Genomic DNA, 26,863 nt, shown 5'->3' with positions numbered 1-26,863 from the left:
CCTCAAATACAGTCTGTCCAAAAAGTGTTCGTTAATGGATGTTTTCACAATTTCTCATAAGAAATTGCTAAGTTTCTAACACATTGATGCCAAGCAGGATTAAAGAAAAAATTGAGTTAAATTCTGGAAATCTGAAGAAGGGAGGGACAATAAATAGAACTGTGCCCAACTTTCTGAAACCTAAAGTATACAAAAATTAGTAATTCAATTCAAGAAAGATTACTCATACCTAAGCTTTTGTTGTTGTTGTTGTTGTGTTTAAAACCAAGGATCTAAAGACAAGTTGAAGCCAATTGTCTCTTAATTTCCCAGATTTGGTGAGAATAACCTGATTAAACAAATATATATTAAATTCCTAAAGACAGTTTCAGTCTTACAGAAGTCAGCTCTAAAGGTGCTCAGAAAGTCTTAGCAACTTCAAGCAAGGAAGCAGTCATTCAACTAAAAAATTTTTTTTACATGTGTATCATTCAGACATTGATATTTTACCTGTCTGGGAAAATAAGGGAGAGTTTGCCTGGAAAATATAAGGTTGGATATGGCTCTGTTTGAGCCGTATGGCCAGTGTTCAAATACTGGTGTGAACAAAAAATTTGGATTATAATTACTGTTATTGCTATTAAGAAGAATTAGTTGTTAGTTTACTTATAATACATACATATTAATATATCATATATTAATAATAAAAAGCTAGCTTTATGAAAAGAGTGAAAAATCTCAATCGAACTTCTCTAAAGTCATCCCTATTTTCGATTTCTTTAGCAGTGTCAGCCTGTTTAGGATAAATTAATATTAACCCAAACTTAATTACTATAGTGATAACTTTTCTAAAGATTAAGCAAGCTAACTTACATTTGAGGATGGATTAAAAACAAAGTGTCTTATCAGAAGTGATACTATTGTGTCATATCATCATTAATTGGGTATAGGACAAAGTTTACCATATTATTCTTACCTTTGTACAAAGCTGCAATGCAAGGCTACTTTCGAGGCCCCCTAAAGATAAACCAGAGTGGTGGAATGTCCAGGGAAGAACCACAATGATCCCACTTAAAAGATGATGCTACCACCGCTGTATGAGGGCTCAACATGAGAAAAAAAGGTAAAGGGTGATGTTCTTCAACTGAGAAAGGCAACCTGAGGGGAGACAGAGAATCATCTATCATAGAGTTGGATGGGAGTCTGGAGGCTACTTGGTTCGATCCTGCATTTTACATTTAAGGAAACTGAGACGTGGACAAGCTGCATCGTGGCTGTGCAGTGACTGGAGTTTAGGTCTCGTGACTTGGATTCTCAGACTCTTCCCTAGAATCTAGGATTCTAGGATTCTACCCCATGCTGCTTCGCACAAAGAGGATGAAACAGCGGTAATGATACCTTCACAATAACTCAAGTCAAAATATAAACTCATGAATGGTCAGAGTAGGATTTCCAAATCTACCTAAACTAGCTTAGACCTTAACTTGTGGGTGCAGTAAAAAAGAAGCTTTGAATGGGGTTTTCATCACCCATCAACTCACTTTAATTCCTTATACAACCTCTGAGGCCATAACAAGCAGAAAAACTGCCCAAACTCTCAGGAGTCAAAGAAAGAGTCGACTACTACCATAACCCAGGCACCATCGTGGTCTTTCACGACACCTAAATCAAATAGCCTGGAATCCTCATAGGATTCCACGTTCTGAACCTTGTTCAGGGGTCTGGGGAGAAAACACTCGGAGAAGTGCCAAGTTTATTAGAGTGAGAGAGTATCACCCTCACATAGCCACCGATGGATCCCAGAGACGCAGGCACTGACCTCGCCCTGATAATTATGGGATATCTCTAGGGTTGGAAGATACCTTAAAAGGTCACCAGGTTAACCCTCCCAACTGATGTGTTCATCCCCCTTAAACAGCTCCCTCCAATGGGCTGCGGTCAGATTCTCTTTAACACACGGCCATGATGGAAACTCTGGTCACTGGAATTGGTACTCTGGAAGCAGAGAACGTTTAAGTACCGCAGGGTAGTAGAAGTAAAGTTCCTTGGCTTAGGCCCCATTGGTCCCTTTTCCAATGAGAAAAGGTTCCCAGAGTCCAGTGCAAAGTCCCTGAAAATCCCCCCACCAAGCACAAAGCACAAAAAAAGGAGGCCTGGGACTAGCGACTGGCAGCTCGGTGCTGTCCTTGGGTTTCGGAAGGTCTAGTTCCTGGTGCACAGAAGGCCTCTGTTGCCAGATTCTGGGGCCAGGCCTGTCCAGGAACATCTTGTCCTTAAGCTCAGGGGATTCCTCCCAGGAAACAGCTAGGTCTCCTGTTCCACCAGCTGTAGTCTGGCAGTCTTGACTCGGTGGGCTTCCTTCAGGTTCCGTGCACGGACCTCTGGGTTGGAAATGAACTCCACTTGCTGTACAGGGAACCAGCCTTGCTCCCCATCGGAGAGTCTCACGCCCTCCAGCCAGCCTATGGGCACAAGGTGGGGTGGGAAGAAGAATTACCTGGAAAAGACCCACAATAATTTCCCCCAGACCTCCTTCCCAGAAATTCTTCCGAACTGTAAGGCTGAAAGGACTGGAGAGGCCGCAGCATGGGAAATCCAGCCGCCCCGTGCACTCACCCTGGCTGCTGTAGGTCTGGCACAGTCTACAGCTGCCTGCTCCTGAACCTTCTCCACTCTTACCGGTTGCATTGTATTCTCCCCAAATATATGTTGAAGTTCTAAGCCCAAGTAACTCAGAATGTGGTCTTATTTGGGAATAAGGTTGTTGCAGATGTAATTGGTAAAGTTAAGATGAGGTCATACTTGAGTAATGTGTGCCATTAATCCAATATAATTGGTATCTTTATAAAAAGAGGGAAATTTGGACACATACACACACACACACAGAAGAGATAGAGCTTGGAGTGATGCTGCCGCAAGCCAAGGAAGCTGGGGCCACCAGAAGCTGGAAGAAGCAAGGAAGGACCTTCCCCTAGGGTCTTCAGAGGGAGCATGGCCCTGCCAGCACTTTGATTTTGGATGTCTAGTCTCCAGAACTATGAGAGAATACATTTCTATTGTTTTAAGCCACCCAACTTGTGCTACTTTGTTAGAGCAGCCCTAGGAAATGAAGACATCCACCCATAGTGTCCCACCTTCAATGCCCAGCCTGCTCCTCATGGATTCTCCCTCTTACCATCACTGCTTTGCTGAGTCACCATCACCACGTCTGCCTTCTCTAGTGCCAACTCATCATTCTCACGGGGTTTGTAGGCTCGAAGGCACTGTACCTGTGGGGACTCTTTGGAAGAGAAGAGTGTGAGAGAGGTTAGGAAAGGCAGGTGACTAGAATATGAGAAAGGACTTGCAGGGGGAGCTTGGGAGGACTTGGGAGAGAGAAAGTTTGGGCTGTTGAAAGTTACACACAAGAAAGACAATTGGAAAAGTCTTCATCTTCTACCAGGGAACAAAATGGTTGATAAGGAAATAGAAATGCCAGACTTGAAATGAATCAAAAATTCTATTTCCCCAGCGAAGATGGAGAAATAGGTTGCGACCACTTTTTAGTGACTCATTATTACAAATAATTGATATTCTGCTAAAGACCCATCTTCCCACTGAAACCTTCCCTGATTCTTTAGTCCTCAATGGTTTCTAAACTCCTTTAAAACTGACTGTCTATGACAAACCATTTATCTTTTACCTAATTGTTTCATGTTTGTGTTCTGCCTCTCCAACTAATTTGCAAATTCTGAGTCTGTGACTCATTCTTCATTCTCTTCATGGTACAAGATGTGGGACTAGAAGAGACTTATCCAGTGGGGTTCCAGGTATGATCTAAGCAAGGCACTGAACACCCTTCCTCATCTATAAATGACTGAGTTGATCAAGGAAATTCTGGATTTTTTGTATTTCTATATCTTCGTGAACGAGGAGAAATTTCCACAGTTTTGAAGCTCCAAATAAGATGCCCCGGAGTATGCCTGACCCACAGCCTTCTATCGTACATGGGTTTATGGCTCTTTCTACTCTACCACACTGCACTGGCTCTCTTAGAAAATAAACAGAACACTGCACTGTTATCTGTACTTGTATTTCCAAAGCTCATCCATATCTGCCATTCACAAGATCACAGTGAAGGAGGAAGAATTATCTTGCCTTCCTTACCTACTGGGGAACTGAAGCCCAGCAGATGGATTGCACACTGAGCAGAACTCCGTTTACAGCCTGGCTCTCCTACTTCCTTTTACAAAGTTCCCTGTATTTGTTTGTTCTTTCGAGTCACTAAAGGCTCAGTGTTCCTTTGAATTCAGTTCCTCTCGGATATGAATTAGAGAATCCTTGCTGGAGGACAGCTGTGGGGCTTACATGAGACCGAGAAGTCCATTCTTAGCATGAATGCAGACACTTCCTAATGTGTGTGCCTGTGGTTGCCCGTGAGTACCTGGAAGCCTGGGGTAAACGCAGTGTCTCAGGTCATCCTGTACAGGAGGGGTTCTGGTCAGGACAAATCTACTGTGTTGCTATCCTCCCCAACCCCTACTCCAGATGGACTCTCTCCCCCTATTTCCCCAAGACCTTCAAGTCAGTAAAATCTAAGTATCTATCTAATCTACAGATATTTTAAAAGAGCCAACTATTGCCCAAGGCAAGGAATGTATGGTGCTGGGGAGGAGGCATTGCCCTGGTGATGAGCAACTTTAAGCAGATGCATCTCAGGTGTTTAAGTTCCAGTGACCAGCCCTCCACTCTGAAACTCTGGACAAAGGTAATAAATAGAAGCCTCCCTGAGTTACTACCCAGCGTCCTAAGCTCCTGCATCTAAAGGAGACTTCTGACCCCACCCTTTTTCTCTCCCTCTTAGACCTTCACTCACCATAACACTCCAGAAGGTCCAACTCCTCTCTTGGCATGGCCAAGGCTGAGATCCAGCGAAGCTTTTCACTTCTAGAAAACAAAGCAGGGTCATTGCTTCAACTGCAGCTCTGGGTGGGGTGGGGGTGGGGGTATAGGACAGGGGCCAATGATAGGGAAGGGAAGGGACCATGGGAAAGACTTGTCTAGTTCAAAAAGTTGTCTAGTTCAATGATATCCAGGACAAAAGTCAATGGGACTCCACTTGGATGGAAACTTGACAGGATCATGAACTATATGTTCATGTGTCTTGTCATCCTTTATCTTTCCCCTTCTCTTTCCAAGCTTATCTTCTTAATGGCATCTCGTATCTTTCAAGTAGGGGCATAAAGTCAACTGTCAATTATGCACATGTAGATTTTCCATTTTGGGAAGTGTACTAAGAAAAATGTTCATCTCAGTTGAGATTCCCGCTATCACTTTGCATACTTTTTGACACTCTTCTGCCTACCTTCCTTCAATCAAATATCTCAGAGATGAAAATTATTCTGTAATCACGATTAGATCAGGGAGATATATCTACCATTGTTTTGGTCATGTAATATAATCCAAGCCTAATTTTGTAATTATCTGAAGGTTTTTGTATTATCTTAGCCTCTGCTTCCAAACATCCTGGAGTAATTGAGAGCTGACACTATTACTGTTCCAGGAAGATGCTGCCCAAAGTGCTAGACAAAGAACATGAGTCTGTATCTGATTACTTGACTTAGGTGACGTTTTGCACCTGTACCAGCCCCTCTGTTCCATAAGTGAGGGCAGGTATTATTGATCCTACCCTGAAGTGTCTTCTAAGGGACAAAAATGCAAAGTGTCTACAACATGAGGATGTTCCGACCACGAAGTATCTTGTCAAACTTTTTAAAGAAGAGATTTCTTATATCTTTTATAACAGCAATAATAGCTACAATTGTTCATTAAGGTAGGTACTGTGTACCAGATTTTATAGGTATTATTTTTAATACTCTTCACAGTGTTTATATGTGTGAATGTATTTTATTATTATTAATATTAAAAAGATGAGCAAATCAAAATTCTCAACACTATGGATTTCTCCTCAGCAGAGCACTGGGTTGGAAGTGGGAGTAAAGAAAGCTGAAGGCACCCCAGTGCTTATCTTTTTCATGTCTTATTCACATATATGCCCCCCCAGCCTTGGGCACTGAGGAGTTTCTGGCTTATACACATTCAGTTGTGGACATCAGTAATCCAATTACACAGACTTTGTCCTTCTTAGCATAATAGACGCTAAGCCTTGATAGTGGCAGCGACTTTACACCCTCTCCCACCCAGTCTCCTGTAAGTCATTTATTAGCTCTAGGAGTTTGGGTTCAGGATGCTCTATAGATGCTCCCCAGTCCAGAATGGACTAAGCAGTACTGTGGCTGTTTTCTGGGCACATTTTCTGCCTTGGTCCCACTTCCTTGCCAGGCTGTCCTCCCTCGCTTCCCCCAGCTCCCCTGCCCAGCCCCATCTCACTGAGTCTCGGTGCGGAAGAGGAACTCAGCCTGGGAGCCTTGCGCGTTGTCCCGCAGGAAGAGTCGGAAGAGGTTTTTGTGAGGTCCATGCAGCTTCATTTCACACTTTTCCCCTCGGACGGAGGAGAAGGGAGCGTGGTCAAATACCAGGAAGCGGCTACCCCTGCAAAAGACAAGGCTTTTCAGCCTGACTCTAGGGTTATCATGCTTCCTCCACCCTCATATCTTGCCAATTCAAAATCCCTGGCCTTAGCATCTGCAGCCTGCAAATTCTCATAAAAACCATAATATGGTGTCAACTTGCTCCTAGGAGAGATGTGTCAATGGCTTGGCAAAGCACATATCCAGTGCAACGGATGCTCTACCACTTTACAGAGTTGAAGAAACAGAGCCAATATAAAGTTTCTAAGGCCCTCAGGACCAAAGAGTTAGGATATGGAAGTGGCTAAGTATCGATGCTAGGCTAGTAGGCTGAGCCCAGCCCAAAGAAAGCACAAATAGACTGATTTGAAAATGTGATAAGCTAATTTGCTGCATTTTGCTCTGTGTCTATAACATGGTCCAGGTTCTGCCAGGTGATCTCGGGATATAATTCGATGGGATCCCCTTTTTTGCTGTGGACCATTTTCCTCCTCTCTGGGTCATGACCTGGACTCCATGGGGTGAGCCACTGAGAAGGGCTCCTCTATAGGAACATGACCCTTCCCTGTTCCTTTAGTCCTTCCCTCCCGCCTCCTCCCATTTTCCCCTTGTGCTCTGGCCTCCCATTCCAGTCACTGACTCTCGGGGCCGAGACAGCAGCAGACAGTCATTGAAGAGGTGCAGGTGGACCGGGCGTGCGTTCAGCTTCCTCCGCAGCCCTGGGGAGACGCTGAACTCCAGGGCCGTCAGCTCCCCACTCTTCACCAGCCAGCGTGACTGTGAAATGAGCGGGAATATCTACAGAGCAGGGAAGAGAAAGAAGATGGTGTCACAGACAGGACAAGCATGAGGCTTTCTCCCAGGCCTGCCCTCCTCACCATGCCCCTCCCTCATAAGTCCCACCCCTGACAATCATCTCTTTCACATCTTCCTTCTTGCTCATAACCCATCCACTTAAACTCTGTTTCTCTCGGAACCGTCTAACTACCACTGTCTACTGCTGCGTGGCTCCCATGTCCCCAGCTCAGGCAAATGGAAGGTGCCTATGGTCCATCCCAGGAGAGTGACTACATGAGAAAGCTCAGCCCTAGAAGCTGGAACTGAAGAAGAGATGGGAGAACCCAACTGGGGCATGTGAACAAACAAAGCAGAGAACAGTATGATATGTCTCTTAGAAGTTAAAAGTTTAGGGTGGTTCTGACATCTGTTCTTTCTTCAATTATAACCAGAGACAGGAGAGGAGCAGTCAGAATCAGATGTGGGGATGAGAATAAAGAGAACTAGGTGGGGTCTGCCTAGAGCTGGAGTTTGGGTAGTGATAAGGGTATTGAACAATGATTAATATGTAGATAAGGGATTTTCCCTCTCTTCTTGGGAGGTAAGGATGGTATCTGTTCTGAGTTGAAATTTGAATGTGGAATGTCTATTTTGAGTTTGTATTTGGATGAGAGATTTTGGCTCTATATTTGGATTCAATTTTATATTGCTTTGGTTAGACTAGACGGAGACGTAATAAAATATTGAATAATTCAAGTACCAAAAATATATCTTTATAAAGGCTTACATTGATAAGTTCTCTCTCATCTGCCCAGTTCCCAAAGGCACTCTCTCCCCCTCAGGTAACCACTGTCCTTTATTTCTTATGTATCTTTCCAGAGTTTCTTTCTGTATACACAAGCAAATGCATATACAGATTTTTACCCTACTTTTTCACCAAAGGTAAGATACTATATAATACACATAGTGCTGCATTTCCCCTTTTTCACTTAACAATATATCATGGAGATTGAAGTAGGCATTTGGGTACCCCAGAAACAGGGCAGAACAGAAGGTGTGCAGAGATGAGGTTAGAGACTGGGATACCGTGAGCAAGATGCTTCTGTGATAGAAGGTGACCTGTGGGATCTGCTTCCCGGCAGGGTGGGGACCCAAGGGACTAACTTACTCTGCACTCAAACTCGATCTTCTGGCTCAGGTAGATCAGCTCCTCTGTCCGTCGCATCCGCTGGACGTTATTATTGCAGTCTCGGATCAGCTGCGTGTTCAGCAGGGTGAAGAGAGAGGAAGAGATCCCTGTTAGAGGCTTTGGCTTTGTGTCCCCTGCAAGAAATCTGGAAACTGGTTGTGACAGCTTTAGTCTTTCCACCAGCCTGGAAACGAGCCAATACAGCAAGACGCTGAAGCTCTAGGACTATGGTATACTTTGTAGAGACCTGACAGCACATTCCTGGGCTGTGTGAAAGTAAGATTTAATCTGGGGATTGTGGTAGGAGAGCATAGTCCCTTGGCATGGAGTGTCCTTGAGGCTGTGGGGTGTGAATGCTTGGAGGTTTGGTGGGTGCAGTGAGGTAGCTGAGCAATCCCATTACCAGGGGCCTGTACTTTCTGGAGTCATGGGCCGGGGCAGGGGAAGAGTTCTCTGTGAAGGACAATCGCGGGGTCCGAGTAGGGGTGGTAGCTGCCTACCTCCTCCAGGGCGTGGTGTGCCTTCGTGGCCTCTGCTTCCTCTGCAGAGCCAGGCTGTGTTCTCTTCAGAATGTTCTACAGAACAAACCGTAGGCGGGAGCCAGATGGAAAGAAGGGATGGGCAAACAGGAAGAGGTGATTGAGGGTGGGTGAATGGAGAAGTTCAGGAACAAAATTTTAGCAGCAAACATTTCTGAGAAAGGAGAGTGGGGGTGGTAATACGGGAGACGGCTCACACTGTCCACAGTGGGTGGGAGAGTGGCAGGAGAAAGGACAGTCCTTTGGATTCAGGGGGTGGGCTGAGGTGGGATCTGCATTACCTGTAGCAGCAGCTTGAGACGCGTGATGCGCTGGAAGGGCAGAATGAGAAAGGACTTGAGGGAAAGGCGTTGGCAGATGGGGTCACTCTCCAGCTTCTCCAGGACCTCTCGGAAACTGCTGTTGCTATTCCTGTGTGGGCAGGGAGCCTTGGGTGAGGAGGGGTTGGTGAGTAGTGGGGGACACAGTGAAGGCGTGGGGAGTGGGGGCTCCGTGGAACGCCTGTAGGTTGGGAAAGAATGGTGGGGTCCAACGTACAGGAGCCCCAGATGTGATGGCTGAGGGCGTCTGATCTGGAAGCGGGGTGGGGCTTGAGATCACAGAGCAGGCACAAGAACATGTGCTCTCCGGGTAGCCCTCTGGGCTGGGTATTGGGGGTCTGGTGCAAGGTCATCGCAGGGCCCATGTGAGGACGGGATGGGGATCAGGTCTCACAGCAGGCTTTGGAAGGTGCGTTCCTGGTAGGTCTGGTTGGTGACATAAGGCAGGTAGACCCGGCGGAAGTTGGCGGCATGGCTCAGGACCACGTCACACACTTGGAAGGTGAAGATGTTGCCCTCAAAGTTCTCTTCCAGGTCTGAAAGGAACCTGTACAGGATTAAAACAAGTCTCATCAGACTTGTGGGTCTCAAGTGAGGAGTCGGCTGACCCCTGCTATAGCTTGAGCTTGTTACTTCTTCCCTCCATTAGTCAATAACTTCTATTGACTGTCCTTAGCTCTGTGCCGCTTGCCATGCACTAGAGTTCTCTCCAAGGCTGCTGCTCATTTGCCCCTGATCTAACTCTCTGGTCCTAATATCCCATTTCTTGTTCTTTTCATCCTGTTCTGGTTTTCTGATCTTCGGATGTTTCCCATCTCATCTCCAATGCTCTGCATGCCCACAGCACATCCAAAACCTCAACCCAGGAAGCATTTCTCATTCGTTTATCCATTACTGTTCCCAACCACCCACTCACATTCTCCTCTCTTTGCTCTCTCTACCCCTGTAGCCACTGGGAATCATGGAGGGAGCAATGAGAGGGTTCTGAAAAAGGAAAAAGCCAATGAGAGGTTTACAGACTAAAGAGAGTGAGGCTGAGTGAGTGGTATTTGGGAGAAGGGGAAGCTCACATGGTGCTGACGTCACGCACATCCTGTAAACGAGAGAAGAGCCATTGATGATCCTGGTTGGAAAGGGTGGCCCGGAGCTGCTCTGAATGTTGGAAATGATCCACGGCTATATGTAGACTGCGCAGGTAGGAGGCCTCTGACACAATCAGCTCAAATTTGGCCTAGGAGATTAGGGAGGAGGAAGACTAATTAAAAACATTTATTGAATCCCTGACGTATGTTAGCCACTGCGTAATATTTCAGGGGTAGAGCGGTTAACAAGACGGATCCTTTTAGAGCTCACAGTCAACACCAGAATCCAACCTGATATCAGGGAGGAGAGAGAAAGAACCTTTGAAGCTGAGGGAAAAACATGTGCAAACCCTCAAAGGTGGAAGAGAAAAAGATGCTTTCAAGAGACTCAAATAAAGTGAGTATCCTTGGAACCAAGTGTACCAAAGTAGTGGCCGGAGATGAAGCTGGAGAGGCAGAGAGGAGGTCTGGAGGATTATGCAAAGAAGGTAAAATAGCTTAGACTTAAGACAGTGGGGAAATGAAAAGAGGCTTTATGTATGGGACTAATTTGATCTAATTTGTTTTCTATCATATAAAGATATTTCTGAGCACAGTATGAAGAAAAGATTAGAGGGGGCAAGAGAGCCATGTTAGGGAACCGTCATAGTAATTCCAGAGGAGAGATGAAAGTCTAAATAGCCATGGGGATGGGGAGAGGTAAGCCAATTTCATAATTATATAGGAGAGAGATTTGGAAGGGCTTGTTTATTTGCTAGAAATAGGGGCTGAAAGAACAGAAAGAGTCACAGCTAATGCCTCAGTTTTTGAGTTTGGTAACTGGGTGAACGACAGAGTTCCTTACTGAACTAGAGAACTCTGGAAGAGGAACAGATTTAGGGGATGAAGGTAATTTGAGGTTTGAGGAGCAATGAAAGGAAGCAGGATGTTTGAGAAGGAGATGGTGCAATTGTGGTTTAATGGAAACAGCCCAGTTATTGGGAAGTTCCAGCAGGAGACACAATGACTCACAGCCCTATTCTCTAGCTGGCCTGGTCATGCTCTTCATCCAAGTATGCAGCTTCAAGACAGATGCATGGACAGGAAAGAGAAAGAACACACACACACCGTGGTGATGACTTGGATAACTAATGACATGGCTGGAGGCCGCTCACACACGACAACACTGAACCAGGACACTGAAGGTTCATTTGCGTCCTGGCTCTAACATTCGCTGAGTATATCACTTTGGGTGGCTCATGTAACCTCTCTGAACCTCAGTTTTCCTATCTGTATAGATATAGTGACCCTCTCCTCACAAAGATGTCGTGACAGTCAAAAGAAATGGAGTCAGTGAAAGCACTTTTTCCCAGAAGTGCTAATTCAGGAAAGGAACATATGTGTTCCTATAAGTATAGAGGCTCTTCTTCTCAGAAACGTGAGACCAGGGCTGGCCTAGGAGCCTTGGTGGACTTCCTTGAATTCTGGAGTTGGTGAAAGAGAGCTAGGGTTCATATCATCTGCCCACTGTTTGGGCCATAAATATGGGCAGACCAGTGATTTTCTAAATATCTTCCATATGCTTTAAAAGTTGAGGTCAGCACAAGGCCCCCAAGTGTGAGCTTCAAAAAACCTAAAAATGTACACCTGTTTGGCTTGGTAAAAGCACTGTTTATCCATAAGTCCTTACGGCCAAAATTTTACTCCTTCCCACTTCTGAAAGAGGGAGGATATGGCACTAATGTGTATCAAAGTATACACCAGATACCATGCTAAAAGCTAAATATGTGTTGTTTCATTTAAACCACACAGCAACCCTGAAAAGTAGTCATTATTATCCTTGATTTTTAGATGAGTAAACTGAGATTTAGTGAAGTTATATACCTTGCTTAAGGTTACACAGCTAGTAAATGGTGATCCAGGATTTAAACCCAGGTCAGCCTGATCTGAAATCAAAGTAGTAAATGTTTTGTATACAGTGTTAGGAAATGTTTAATCTCATTATTTTACAAGTAGCTGTCCAGTTTTCCCAGACTTATGAAGAGACTCTCTTTTCTCCATTGTATATGCTTTCCTCCTTTGTCATAGATTAATGGACCATAAGTTTGTGGGTTTATTTCTGGGCTCTCTACTCTGTTACATTGATATATGTGTCTGTTTTTGTGCCAATACCATACCATTTTGATTAGTGTACCTTCATAGTATAGTCTGAAATCAGGGAGCATGATACCTCCAGCTTTGTTTTTTTTCCTCAAGATTCCTTTGCAATTTGGGGTCTTTTGTGGTTCTGTATAAATGTTAGGGTTATTTGTTCTAGTTCTATGAAAAATATAATGGGTATTTTGATAGGGATTGAATTAAATATCAACTCAAAATGACTTAAAGGCCTAAATGTAAGACCAGAAACCATAAAACTCCTAGAAAACATAGGCAGAACACTCTTTGACATAAATTGTAGCAGTATTTTTTTTGGTCTGTCTCCTAAGGCAAAATAAACAAAGGCAAAATTTTTTTTAATGGGACTTAATTAAACTTAAAAGCTTTTGCATAGCAAAGGAAACCATCAACAAACAAAAAGACAACCTATTGCAAATATGACCGATAACGGTTTAATACCTAAAGTATATAAACAGCTCATAAAACTCAATATCAAAAAAGCAAACAACCTGACTAAAAAATGGACAGAAGAACTGAATAGACATTTTTCCAAAGAAGATATACAGATAGCAAACAGGCACATGAAAAAATGCTCAACATTGCTAATCATCAGAGATATGGAAATCAAAACTATAATAAGATATCACCTCACACCTGGCAAAAAGCTATCATCAAAAGGTCTACAAATAACAAATACTGACAAGGATGTGGAGAAAGAAAAGGGAACCCTAGTACACCATTGGTGGGATTATAAATTAGTGTAGCCACTATGGAAAACAGTATGGCAGTTCCTCACAAAACTAAAAATAGAACTACCATATGATTCAGGAATTCCACCCCTGGGTATATATCAAAGAAAATGAAAACACTAATTCAAAAAGACTCATGCACCCCAACGTTCATACCAGCATTATTTACAAGAGCCAAGAGACTGAAGCATTATTTACAAGAGCCAAGATAATGAAGCAACCTAAGTGTCCATCAACAGAGGAATGGATAAAGAAGATGTGGTGTATATATATATATATACACACACACACACACACACTGGAATATTACTTGGCCACAAAAATAATGAAATTATGCCATTTTCAACAACATGGATGGACCTAGAGAGTATTATGCTTAGTGAAATAAGTCAGAAAGAGAAAGACAAATATTCTATGTTATCACTTGTATGTGGAATCTAAAAATAAAACAAACAAATGTATATAACAAAACAGAAACAGACTCGCAGATATAAGAACAAACTAGGGTCACCAGTGGGGACAGAGAAGAGGGGAGGGGCAAGATAGGGGTATGGGATTAAGAGGTACAAACTACTACGTATAAAATAAATAAGCAACCAGGATATACTGTACAGTACAAGGAAATATAGCCATTATTTTATAATAACTTTAAATAAAAAATATAAAAATATTGAACCACTATGTTGCAATCTGAAACTAATATAATATTGTAAATCAACTATACTTCAGTAAAAAAAAAAATAAAGTGGTAGACATTTTTTGATTGATTACTATGCACTAGGAACTTATCTTTTTTAAAATATTTTTTTAATTGAAGTGTAGTTGATTTACAGTGTTTCAAGTGTACAGCAGTGATTCAGTTGTACATATATATATATACATGCACATATAGGTATATACACATATATACGCATACACACACATATATATATTCCTTTACAGATTCTTTTCCATTACAGGTTATTACAAGATATTGAATATAGTTCCCTGTACTATACAGTAGGTCCTTGTTGTTTATCTATTTTATATATAGTAGTGTGCATCTGTTAATCCCAAGCTCTTAATTTATCCTCTCTCCCACCCCGGGTAACCATAAATTTGTTTTCTATGTCTGTGAGTCTATTTGTATACATGTACCACATCTTCTTTAGCCATTCCTCTGTTGATGGACAGTTAGGTTGCTTCCATGTCTTGGCTATTGTAAATAGTACTGCTATGAAGAGGAACTTACCTTTTTTTGATTCTCCCAGTAGCTCTTTGCAACCCAGTTTTACAAATGAGGAAACAGAAACTTAGAAAGATCAAGTAATTTGGCCAAAGTTAAACAGTTAGCAAATATTAAAGTGGGCTTCACATCCAGGTCATTTAAGCCAGAACCTAAATACTTAAACATTGTTCCATAATGCCTTTCCATTGTGCCATATTGTCTTCCCAGGAAGAAAGGTTTTAACCCATATTTTAGATTGATTATTAAGATACGCTCTCCATGTAAAACATATTAATGGTAGTAACTTAACATCAGACCAACAGCCTTTCTTATAGTCTTGCTATTGGAAGTAAGGACCAAGCAGAGACTGGTGGTCATTCAAAAGCTTCTAGAAGACCAAAATCACAGGACAGTTGCAAGGTCCACTCTTTAAGGGACCCAACAAAAAGTCCCTGCATGCTCCTTGGTTGAAGAGGAAAACTTTAGTGTAGACTGAAACCCTGGTTGAAGGAGGAAATTTTAGTCTAGCCTGAAGCTAGACTAACTAGATTAACTAGATTAACTCCACACTCCTCCCAACAAATTCAGGGGCATCATGGTCACTTTGTATGAGCTCAAACCAATAACAGGGAGGAGTTAATGGGCAATGGCATGAGGAGGTAGAGAGGAGGGAGAGTGGTGACATTCAGAAAGCAACTCAATGGGGATGACCCACTGTCATGGTGTGCACGTGTGCGTGGTGAATACGTGTGTGTGGGGAGTATGTGGTAGGGACAGCCCGCTCGTGGTGGTGGTGGGGAGTAGGAGATAAGGACGAGAGCAGTGAGACTTTGCTTTCCCTCCTGTAGCCTCTTCCCCTGGCCCACCCTGCCCTGCTAGGTACCTCCTGGAGTTTTTGGTCGTCGTGGGTCATGGAGAGCAGCACGGTGCTATTGCGCACCACGGGGATTTCCTGCCAGAGGGAGCCACTGGAGGCCATGGAGAGGCGTTGCAGGTAGGACTCCGAGGAGACCAAGGCCTTTCGGGGCTGCCGGGGGGAGGCGGGCTCCGGTGCCTCTGTCAGGCTGTCCAGCCGCTGCTGGCTCTGGATCTCCTTGTTCAGAAACACATCGCTGTACTCCTGGTAAAGCAGCTGAGCTACAGGGGTGAAGAAGCATGGGAGAGGGAGAGAATTAGGGAGCCGCGGAGTTGAGGCACAGAAACAGAAGCCACCAAGCTGCTTCTGGCTCTCCTGGCATCTCTCTCTCCCTACAGATATCCCCGCCCCACTGCTGATAGCCAGGAACCCCTCTCCAGTCTTGGGCAGAACACTCATGTGGGTCCACGGTTCTGTTTCAAGGTACTCACAGGAATTGATGAGCTTGGAGCAACGTCTTGAAAAGCCTCCCATCACCTCCTTTGGCTTTTTCTCCCTGTGGAGTCAAGAAGGGCTCCGTGGTGCTTGCTGGCCTTCAGACACGGAGAAGCCCCAGGTGACTACAGATAAGACAGTCTCTAACCACTGAATGTCAGGGCCAAATCCCCTGGAGAGGCAAGTTGTAGCCTGACCCACTTTTGGGTAGTTTGAAGCTTTTTTGGATGTCACGCTTTTTTTATGGGGGTGGGGTTTAGTTCATGGGGTCAAATGGCCTATAGGGATGGGAGATTTGGACTCAGTTGATGGAAGCAGATAGATAAAAAATCTCCCTACCCTGGAAACCTGGTGTCTGTCTCTTCCCCTCCTTAACCCTGGAAAAGACAGGGTCCCAGAACCTTTGTCAACTAATGAAAATCTCAGTATCCTAAGAAAAAAGAGTAAAACTGTATCCATTAGGAGAGAGGGTGACTCACCGAAAAACAATGGCGTCTGAAAGGCTAGGGGATTTTTCCACGGCTGGACCTCCTGTGTCGGAAAATGGAAATGGGTAAAGTAACTGAGACTTCAGAAGGGGCATTCAGAGAGAGCCAAAGAACATAAGATCTAGAGTGGGAGATGCAGGCATCGGTGTGGGGCGTGGGGGGTGGCAGGTGGGTAGCAGGGCTCAACTGGGAATCTGTGAGAGAGGAAAGTGCCAAAGTCGAAAGCATTTGAGGACAGTGGTACCAGGTCTGTCCCCGTCCCTCGTGTCAGAATATGAACTGGACAAGTAGAAGATGCCTTCTCTTCTACTGGAAGGACATCAAGCAGGTGTTTGTAACTGGAAAGTAGTGGCGGAGTGAGGGGGGTAGGTCCAGAACAATCTTGGGAAAAAGAGATACACAATAAAAGCACACCATGGTTGGGTGATGGATGGAGATAGAGGGGAAGGAGAAGAAGGGGCATCACCATGAACTCAGAGAGGGTCTCCAGGACTTTCCTCTGCCCTGGGGTTATGTGTGCGGGTGAGCGAAGCCAGCAGAGAGATCAGTGGGGGACTGGGGGACAGAAGATGGACGAGGAGGGAAGAGCTGGGGAGAGCTCGGTCCGACACGGATGTCACCGCGGTCCTGGCTCCTCACTCACCTGAAGGGCCCTCGGGCAGGATGGAGGGTCTGCGCAGGCCCTGCCGGTGCCAGTGCTTGTGCTTACTCGACCCCTCACTAGGGACCGCCACCTCTCCCCTGCTGCCCTCCGCTGGTCTCCCTGGGTCCCGTCTGTGAGGCCAGCTGGACGCCTTCTCCAGATGGGGATGGCTGGGTTTTTCTGGCTGCCTTGCTTGGCCTAGATCCGACCTCCTCAGGCCATTGGCTCCTTTTTGGAGGGCTGTTCTTCTCAAAGATCTTCTGGCAGGGACCTCAGAGTCTTCTGAGGTGGGTCCCTGGACCTCCAGAGTCCAGGGGGTGGTCAGGAAAGAGGGACTTACAAGAGCTGTCATGTTACTGAAAGCCATGCCAGGGGGCACTTCACTCTTACTCCTGGCGGGAACCAAAGAGTCTGTCGATCTGCCCGTGGCCGGAGGCCAGGAGACATGTCCCACAGAATGGGGAGTGGAGATGGTCCACTCTTGACAAACTGGCCTGGTCCTGGCCTGACCCCCTGAATTCCCAAGTTCCCCCTGAGTGCAAATGTTCCTCTCCCTGGACTTTGGGGGTAACGGTGGTGGTTCAGTAGGAGGATTCACGATAGGGACCGAGGGGAGAGGCTTGTAGATCCTTGAGCTCCTCGAAGAAGAAACAGGAGAAGGGTGTGGCTGAGGCAAACCGGGAGTTGGGGGTAATGGCTTGTTGTATCTTTGCCTGGGAGAGAAAGAGGTCTGAGTATGGTAGAGGGTGTCCGGAGTGGAAGGCAGGGGTCGGTGCTGCCTTGCCACAAGGGGGTCAGGAACTCGGGGCAGTGGGCCTTTGGGGTGGCCGTGTAGCCCTAAACCTAGGGCCAGCGGCGGAGGATGGCTATAACGTCTCAGCGTGGGGACCACAGCAGAGCGATGGCCGCCTCCCTCCACCGTAGAGTGGACGCGCCTCTTCTCTGGGGGAGGAGGGGGTGGAGGCTCACGGATCCTCATATCTATGGAGACAGTGGGTGGGGAAGAGCCATGGGCAGGAGATCCTGGGGCGAACGCTGAGGGATGTGTGGAGGCCCACGGCTGACTGCTTTGGGGGCTGCCAGGCCTTGCTGGATTTGAGGCAAATTCTTGAGAGTCCTGCCCTGGAGTGGGTAGTGAACTTGAGGATTCTGGAATGATGGCACAGTCCCTTCCGCTTTTCCTGCCCCTTCTTGGGATCACAGAGCCATAGATGGCAGGTTTGGGGGGTCTCTGGGGCAACTCTGAGTGGGAGGAGGAGAGTGATACTCCCTCCAGGTCCGGAGTCGGCTCTGTCCCGTGAGAGCCCGGGAAGCAGTTGCTCCTCAGGTGCTGGGCCGCCCCAGTGCGGATGCCTGGAGGACCGTGAGGGCTGGCCTGGCCTGCTGAGGGGAAGCCGTGGAGCGCGGCTGCAGCGCTCTCAGAAGCCCCACAGGGAGATGGGCTGTCGGTTGGTCGAGAGACTCTGGAGGTTTCTGGCGAACATGCAGCAACCGAGGGCTCCCTCCTGGGGAAGGCGACTTGGGGGCCGGCAGAGGATGAGGCAGTCATGCCGGGGGAGACTTCGGGAGGGCTGGGAGAAGCTGACGCTGCTGTCCTTGGAGGGGTCGCAGAGACCCCCTCCCCTCCCCGGCTGGATGCTGTCCCCTTCCCCAGCTCAGAGCCCACTTGCTGGTTGTACTGAGCTGTTTCTTGGTCAGGCGACTCCGCGGCAGGAAAGGAATGAGGTAAAGAAATGAGCTGCTGGGACCCTCCTACCAGCTCCAGGGTAGGAGCTCCAGGGGACGGTTCCTCGGCCCTAGGCTCTGCCTGAGTCCCGGGGATCCTGGCTGTGGGACAACGGGCATCTGGAAACAAGTCGTGAGGAGAAGAGACCTCAGGGGCCACCAGAGCCAGTGTGGCAGGGACATAATGCTTTCCTCCTTCCTCTGTATGCCTCTCTCCTCCCCCTCTCCCCAGGGTGTCCCCATGCCCACTGCCAGGCTCCTCCTCGCTTGACCCTACCTTCTCCTCCTGCCCCTCTACTGGCATCACTTTCCCCTGTAGACCCTGATCTCCTTGCTTTCCAGTGACCCTCACTGATTTCCCCACTAAGCTTTGATTCTCCTCGTACCGAGCCTCCACCGTACTCTCCTCTGGCCCCGTCAACTCGCCGCTCTTCTGTTCCCCTCGTTCTAGATCTCCGTGGCCCTGGGTCCTCCAGTCCCACTCACCAGAACTCAGACCTCCCAATTCCCCGCTACGGCCCTTGCTTTCTCCTTGTTCTGCAAGCATCACATCATCTTGACTCTGCTGCTGTTTTTGTCTCTGTTCTTCCTCCGTACCGTGAACCTGTTCTCCCATCTGCTCCCGCTCCCCCGAAAGCCCATCAGAGCAAACATCCTCCCGCGGAGTTCCCGCCCCCTGAAGTCTCTCTTCCCCTTGCCCCTCTCCCTCCAGCTCCTCGGCCTTCTGGAGACACACGGCCCCTTCTCTCTCTGGACTTCCCTGCCTGGCAGGTCCACTTTCTGAGTCCTGTGGCTGGTTGGTCTCTGCAGGGCGCTCTTCACAGCAAGGCCCACATCTGGTCTGGGCAGAGGTGTCTGGGGAATTTTCCTCCTCTTCTTTGGCTTGTCCGGTTTCCAATATCAAAGAAGTGAGTTCTGGTCTAAATTCCACCTCCATGCTGCTACCCAGTTCACTGGATACTGAGGCCGTGTCTAGATATTCACCCTGGTTGGGGCAGGCCCAGAGCTCTAGGGGAGCTGGCGGCCTCGCCTGTCTACCTGCTGGGCACTGGGGCCCTGCCTCCTGGTGCTCTGGAGTGTCACAGGCCTCAGCCATCAGGTTTTCCTGGTTGGTCTCCACATCTGCAGAGGCCTCGATGGGAAAAGAGGTCACGCTCTCAGTTGCACAGTCATTCACATCCCTTACGTGTCTCTGCTGGGTCTCCAAGAGTGTGTGTCTCTCTGCCCACTGATAGGATGGGTCCTCGCCCTCTTCAGCTTCAGGCTCCAAGGCAGGGGTCTGCCTGCTTCTCATGGGAGTTGCCAGGATAACACTGAATTCCACTCTGGCACGAATGGGAGTCGAGGCTCCGTGTTGGGGCTCCTCAGCCTCCATCAGGGCTGAATCCTAAAGAGGAATAAGAGACAAACTTTCTATCCCCTCTTCTGCTTTTATTTATCAGAGGGACAGACCATAAAGAACAAGTGTGTGATGATTTCTTTGGTTCCATTTACTGTCATTCTTTGAGACAAAAAGTACTTTACAAAATAAGCAACAGCCTCTATAAAACTTGTCACTGATTTATTCATTTAATAAATATTTACCAAGTGACCCTTTCAGTAGTGAACAAGGCAAACAAAGACTGTGTCCTCATGGAGCCTGCAGTCTTGTGGGAGACACAGATGATAAACAATTAAATTAGAGCACAAGACCGTTGTCAAAGAGCACCAAGCATTCCCAGTGGTCATTACTCTCTAGATTGTATTATGTCATAGTGTCTCCCTGTCTACTCTCTGGGCACCAAGAGTGATTCAGTTCCATATAACTCCCAGACACTGTGAGTGACATACCCTAGATCTAAGAGCCCAGAGAAGCAGTGTCTGGAGGGGGATCGTCCACCTAAGCTGCTGAGGGGATTAAAACAGGTCTGGCCATTACGGCCAGTGTCTGAGGTACTACAGCATCGTGTAATCTCCTTTATAGAGGGTCTGGATTTCACTCATCTTATTTTCCACAGTGTCTGGCAGAGCCTGTAACTAATTAACAAAAAAACTGTTTTTCAATTATAGAGGCAGCTGTTGTAAAGCGGAATGATAACTAGACTTAATAGATGAGAACCAGAGCAGATACAATGGGTACCCACTTCAATGAGGTCCATCAAACTGTGTACCCCTCACTATCTTACTCTCCCCTTCTCTCCACCAACCGTGTGAACTCTTCTCATTACTGCCCACGTTATTGACCTTCCACCTCTCTTTCCCACTTTGCAAAGAATTTACACACCAGCGGAGAGGAACTGCTTCAGTTTCTTGCAATTCAGAGAGACCCACACTTCACTGTGTCCACCTTCCCCCTCTGACAATGCAAGAGCATCCCTCCTCTCTAAGTGCCACCTTCTTTAGCCTGCCTTTTCAGGACCTGATGCTATGGATTATCTCGTTCTTTCATACCTTCACCTTCTTTGTTGGAAGCATCCCACCAGAATTTAAGCACGTTCATGTCTTTCTCGTCTTTCCAGTATGTAAATGGAATTCTTCACATCTGCTGTCTTCATATCCTCACATCTCACCTACCTCTAGCTGAGCTTCAATAGCACCACTCTGCCCATCTCTCCTACAACCTTAACTTGTTAACTCCAAACAAGACTCTATGGACACTTATTTTGGTGGTTCTTGCCAGCATTTGACACTACATTGGACACAAATTTGACATTAGAAATACTCTTTCTTGTTATTTGTGAGACTACATTTTCCTGCTGTAACCCCTTAAGTGTTCCCCAATCCTCTAACTCGGTTCCTGTGCTCCTCTTTGTAGCACTTATCAACCAGAGTTCACTTTACTTCTCCTTTGTAGCATTTATACAATTATAATTATATAGTTACATGCATATTTTGATTTATCATCTATCTCAAACAATAGGTGGTAAGCTTCACGAGATCAAGAACAATATCTGTGTTGCTCAACTGTCTTCACCTAATACACAATACCTGGCCCATACTAAGCGCTCAATAAATATTTTTCCATCACAGAATAAAATTCTTATTCCCCTCCTGGCCCGCATTCCCCATATCTAATCAGTCACCAAGTCCTATGGACCCCGCCTCCTAAGTATCCCTCAAGTCTGTCCACTTCTCTCCATCTCCGCTGCTACAGCCTGGTCCACCCTGCTGCCCTTTCGTACCCAGGCCACCGCACATGGGGCACAGCTGGCCGCTGGCCTCCACACAGCTTCTCTTCCCCTATTTCCAAGGCATTCTCACCCCAGCACCTGAGTGATCCTTAAAAGCCCCACTTCTAGTTTAAATTCTTCAGTAGCCTCTTGCTGCCATTGGGATGAAACCCAAATATCCATTGTGGGTTACATGCCCTCCACAACCTGGCCTCTGCCTTCCTCTCCAGCGGACTCATCACCTGTCAACACCTGTCGGTTTTCAGTCCCCTCAGCTCACCTCCCTCTCTCACCTGTAGGCCTTCACATGTGCTGCTTCTCTACTTGGAATCCTACTCTCCTCCCAGAGAACCCTTTACTTCTTCTCACACTCATTGCACTTGTAGTTACAAATTTAGTGTCTATTTTCTAGGTTAAACCATGAACTTCATGAGAACACAGACACTGCCGTATTTAACTGCTCAATCCCCTCTGCCTGGGGTTTACCTGTCCCTCAACAAAGATTCACTGCATGGATAAATGAAGAAAGGAAGAACACGGAGTTAAAAGAGTGTTGTCCAACTTTTACTTCGACTTCTTTTTGCATCTTGATAATTTTCACACAGTTGTAGAAATCATGGAATTTATTTGAACTTCCATTTTCTTATCTTTAGAAAGGGGATAATACACCCGCTTTCCAAGGACTTTTAATGAAGATTAAACATGACAATGTAAAAAATAAAAAAGTGCATTATTAACACTGATGGTAATAGAAATGTTAGGGATTGTAAGTATTGTTGGAGACAGAGAAAGAGAGAAAGAGAGAAAGTGTAGGAGAGAAATATAGGATTTCTGAGCTGGAAGGACTTTTAGAGACACATAGAAAACTTCGCCTAATTTACAGATGAGGAAACTGAACTCAGATAACCTACACACTTGCTCAAGCTTCCTAAGCAAATGTACAGGTGAACTCAAACCAGGGCCTCCTGACTTCAGTCTACCATAAGCAACCAGAAGTCCAGCTGTAAGAAAGCTGGCCAGTCACTAGTCCAGAGAAGACCCTGGGGGCTTACAGAACTCACAGCTGCACCTGGACTCACACCTTTCCTGTCTGGTCTAGGCTTAAAGCCCCAAATGCCTGCTGTCCTGTGATAGTGCACGTGCATACACACTTGCATAAACATACATACATACACACGCACACTAAACCACCCTTGCAGGGACTTCCCTGCTGGTGCAGTAGTTGGGAGTCCACCTGCCAATACAGGGGACACGGGTTTGAGCCCTGGTCCAGGAGGATCCCACATGCTGCGGAGCAACTAAGCCCGTGCGCCGCAACTGCTGAGCCTGCGCTCTACAGCCCAAGAGCCACAACTACTGAGCTCACGTGCCACAACTACTGAAGCCCACACGCCGCAACTACTGAAGCCTACACGCCTAGAGCCCGTGCTCCACAACAAGAGTAGCCCCTGCAATGAGAAGCCTGCGCACGGCAGCGAAGAGTGGCCCCTGCTCACCGCAACTGGAGAAAGCCTGTGCGCAGCAGCGAAGACCCAACGCGGCCAAAATAAATAAAAATAAATAAATAAAATAAAAACAAACCACTCTTGCAGGTTCTACGCAGGAGAGCCTGACATCACCACATGGGTACTGCCCTAGCCATCCTGTAGCTGTAGTATGTGACAAGCTCCTGGTCACCTCATAGACACAGATACCCATCTCTATGGGGTAAAGGGCCGTGTCTAACACAGCGTAATGTGTAGAAGGGCTTTTACGTCCTTTTCCAGTTAATTGACACAGTGTGTGATTTGGCCCCTACATCCAGCCCTAAGTACAAAACACTATCATCACTACAGATGATACTGTGACGTGACGTGACCCTGTTTTCCCAACCACACGTTAAATAATATACTTGCTCACCATAAACACTTTCTGAAGATCGAGGGGAAGGCTCCTACCTGCCTAAGGAGACCTTGTGATTAAACCTGTAGCCTCCCCTCACTGGCATGTGTACTGTCCCAGCCCTATACTCGTAGACACTCTCATGTCCTTAAAACGAGCAGCCTCTAAACACACAAGCGTATTTCTGCTATATTCAGGTTACATCTACAGACAGCATGTGCTACGCGAACATCTTCAGTTCCACTCTAGTGACACAATGTGTGTCTGTCTCCTGCAACCCCACTGACACTATTTCTAACATTATCTTTACCCCTTTGGAAATACTGGTGGTCACCGGCTCAGCCCCCATGTCCCTATACTTGGTTCTGTCCTATAATCCTATGACAATCAGGCATTACAAGTCTAGAACGTGACAAAGTTAAAAGAAATCTGTAAAACATGGTTTTGCTCACATAAGGGCATCAGGAGAGAGATTTGTTTTGCACTTCCCACTTTGTAAGAGTCACCTCCTCATCGCCTTCTGCACTGGGGGTGAATAATCATTTTTATCTGAGCACAGGCCAAGACAGAGCATGGCACCATGGTGATCTGGCCTCCCTCCAGACCAGGGTCATTTTTGCATCTGCTGCCCCTGTTCACATGCGACTTCTTTCAAGACAAAGCTCCAAGTCACCCCATTGACACAGCGTGTGATAGAATTCAATAGTCCCCTTAGAGCCCCCAATACCTTAGCTCTTGTCCATTTCAAGTCACCAGACATCAATTTGTATTTCAAAGATATCTCTCCTCCTTATCTCCCACCCCCATTACACTGTTTCTTCTTCAATCCAGTGTCAAGTGCCATGTGTACTTTTGAGGACCATGCTTCCTGGATTGTCTAGCAGTGTCAGTTTCAAATATTCTGACTTACACCACAAATCACTGAGATACTCCTGAGGTTACAATACTTCTGCAGTTACACTCTATCGCCTATATGCTATTTTAGGAAAATATCCTCCAAATCGAAAGAGATGTTCTCATTTTGATTTCAAAAATAAGATCACCACATAGATGGATGCCGCTATTCACTGTTTCACATTATTGCCCTCAGTGCTACAAAGACATCAAAATAAGAGTAGCTTTCTGGACCACTAACTGCTAAGACCTGTGTTCTACCCATTTTAGGAAAGCCCCATCATCCAAGTGAAAACTGTAATAAACACCTCTATCTACCCCTAATGTCTGAAAATATCACATCATCCACTGCCTTGTAGCCCTGATGGGCTCACACAGACCATCATCAGTGGCAATGCTGAAATATACCCCACAAGCCCACCTGTGGCCCTGGTGCCATCCACACAGATGTGAGTGTGAGTGACCCGCTTGTGTCCTTAACATAGACCCTGACGGTCACCTTCTTCTGGTCCACCTTGTAGACACTACACATGACCAGCTCCTGTTCACTCCACAGACATGGTGAGTGACTCACCCCTGTCTACACCAGATTCTGTAAATCATCTGTTTGGGTTTACACCACTTGAGTGACACTTGAGTAACACTGATCCTGTTCTTGTCATACCACATAGTGACTGACCACACCAGACACCATGAATGACATGTTCCTGTCTATCCCACAGACACTGTGCTTAATGCAGCCACAGGCAACCCCAGAGAGACTGCGTTGTGGACAGCCATACGCTCTAGGGACCCCTAATCTATAAAGACTCTTGACTATATTTAGAATCACTGTATCCTTTTGATAAGAGGGATTCCTTCCCCCACAGCCTGACTTCTCTCTCTTCCCCACCAAGACAATGACAGACCTTCCTCCTGCCGGACAGTTTCACTCAGAATTGACACCCCACATCCTTTCCCCTCCCCAGCCCCCCAAGAATCCCCTCAATGGACATGGCTCCAGTTTCAGGCCCACAGATTGGTTAACAAATGACCCCCATTTTGCCAGGGCCCAGGTGTAGATAAACCAGGAAGTCTGAACAAGGGGCCACATCAGGAGCTGTTTAGCCAGGAGCTGAGATTTCTGGGGTAGCCAAGGATGCAAGACCCAGGACTGCAATGGGGGAGCAAATAGGGGAAGAAGCTAGAAAAGAAAGTCACTCTCCCTCCCTTGTCTGTCGGACACACCTTTCCCCCTCAATCTGACAAGAGTCCCAGCCAGAGTTCACTCCTCACTCCTTGGGAGACAGGAGGGCAAATCTGTCTTGGGAATCCCAGATCCAGGAAGGAGAGCAGGGGCTGAGATCTGAGAATCCAGTGGCACCCACCGGGATGGGCTCTCCTAGGACAGTCTTGCTGGAGGGAGGTTATGAATGATGCTCAATACTAGACCTCAGCAGGGTGTTCTAGCACCCCAACTCTGAATAGCTCTCTTCCCACTTCCCCAAGTTCTGAATGCAATGTTGTGATCAACATGAAGCTTTGGAAGCACTCCCCATATGTGGGGAAACCGGGTGGAGGGCAGGGCAGGAGCCGTTGTTGTTTACAGGTTAAAGCACCTCGGCTAACAGGGAAGAGCTATGTACTTAGACATACACAGTGTGCGAACCCATAGGAAGATAAGGGAAGGAAGGCCCAGGCCTGGTTAAGAAAAAAGGAGACAACAAAACATCTCCAGGGAGGGAGTACGTCCACAAAGGGAATCTCAGTTATTCCTTATTATAGGGGTTAGCTTTCCCCAGGGCCTAGACTTTGAAGAAAGAGCCCTCATTACCGGCCCGCGGAACACCTAGGGGCAGGGTGCCCATTTGCAAGGCGGGGACCAGGCCGGAAGCAAATTTTTCCAGGCAAGAACCTTTCGTCCAGCTTCCCTCCTCTTCCAGACCAAGGTACTCGGTCCTACACCCCGAGCTCTGCCTATCTGCCCAGCCCCCCCCTTTCCGGAGCCTGCGGCCCGGGACCCAGCCGGGGCTGGTCCCAAGGTGAAGGCCTAGATTCCGGCCCTTCCCGCCACTCCCTGACCTCCGCCGGGGCTCGACAGCCGCCGCCGGGAGACGGGAGCCGCGGGGGAGGAGGGCACCCACCTGGGAAGTGTCACATGCTGTCCTGGCCCAAGAGTCCCCTCGGGTCCCCGGCGCCGGCCGGCAGTCCCCAGCGCAGGCCCCGGCCGCGCAGCCGCCCCGCCCGGCCGGGAGGGAGGGATCTG

General features: G+C 47.0%; 1 protein-coding gene across 1 annotated transcript; it reads right to left on the bottom strand.

Annotated features, from left to right (window-relative positions):
* Nucleotides 1–1,498: 1,498 nt before the first annotated feature.
* ARHGEF5 (Rho guanine nucleotide exchange factor 5) lies at nucleotides 1,499–26,863 on the bottom strand. The gene is made up of 15 exons (XM_061198857.1): nucleotides 26,742–26,863; nucleotides 16,970–20,081; nucleotides 16,318–16,369; nucleotides 15,835–15,899; nucleotides 15,371–15,624; nucleotides 10,384–10,544; nucleotides 9,708–9,860; nucleotides 9,275–9,404; nucleotides 8,955–9,029; nucleotides 8,434–8,523; nucleotides 7,129–7,286; nucleotides 6,349–6,510; nucleotides 4,835–4,905; nucleotides 3,155–3,259; nucleotides 1,499–2,441 (listed from the first exon to the last, which is right to left on the bottom strand). Exons 2-15 carry the CDS (start codon nucleotides 20,067–20,069, stop codon nucleotides 2,284–2,286), a joined length of 4,734 nt encoding a protein of 1,577 aa, XP_061054840.1. The 5' UTR covers nucleotides 20,070–20,081; nucleotides 26,742–26,863; the 3' UTR covers nucleotides 1,499–2,283.

Source organism: Eubalaena glacialis, chromosome 8, assembly GCF_028564815.1.
Source record: "Eubalaena glacialis isolate mEubGla1 chromosome 8, mEubGla1.1.hap2.+ XY, whole genome shotgun sequence".
Classification (NCBI taxonomy): Eukaryota; Metazoa; Chordata; class Mammalia; order Artiodactyla; family Balaenidae; genus Eubalaena; species Eubalaena glacialis.
This window is presented reverse-complemented; position numbering and strand designations above follow the sequence as displayed.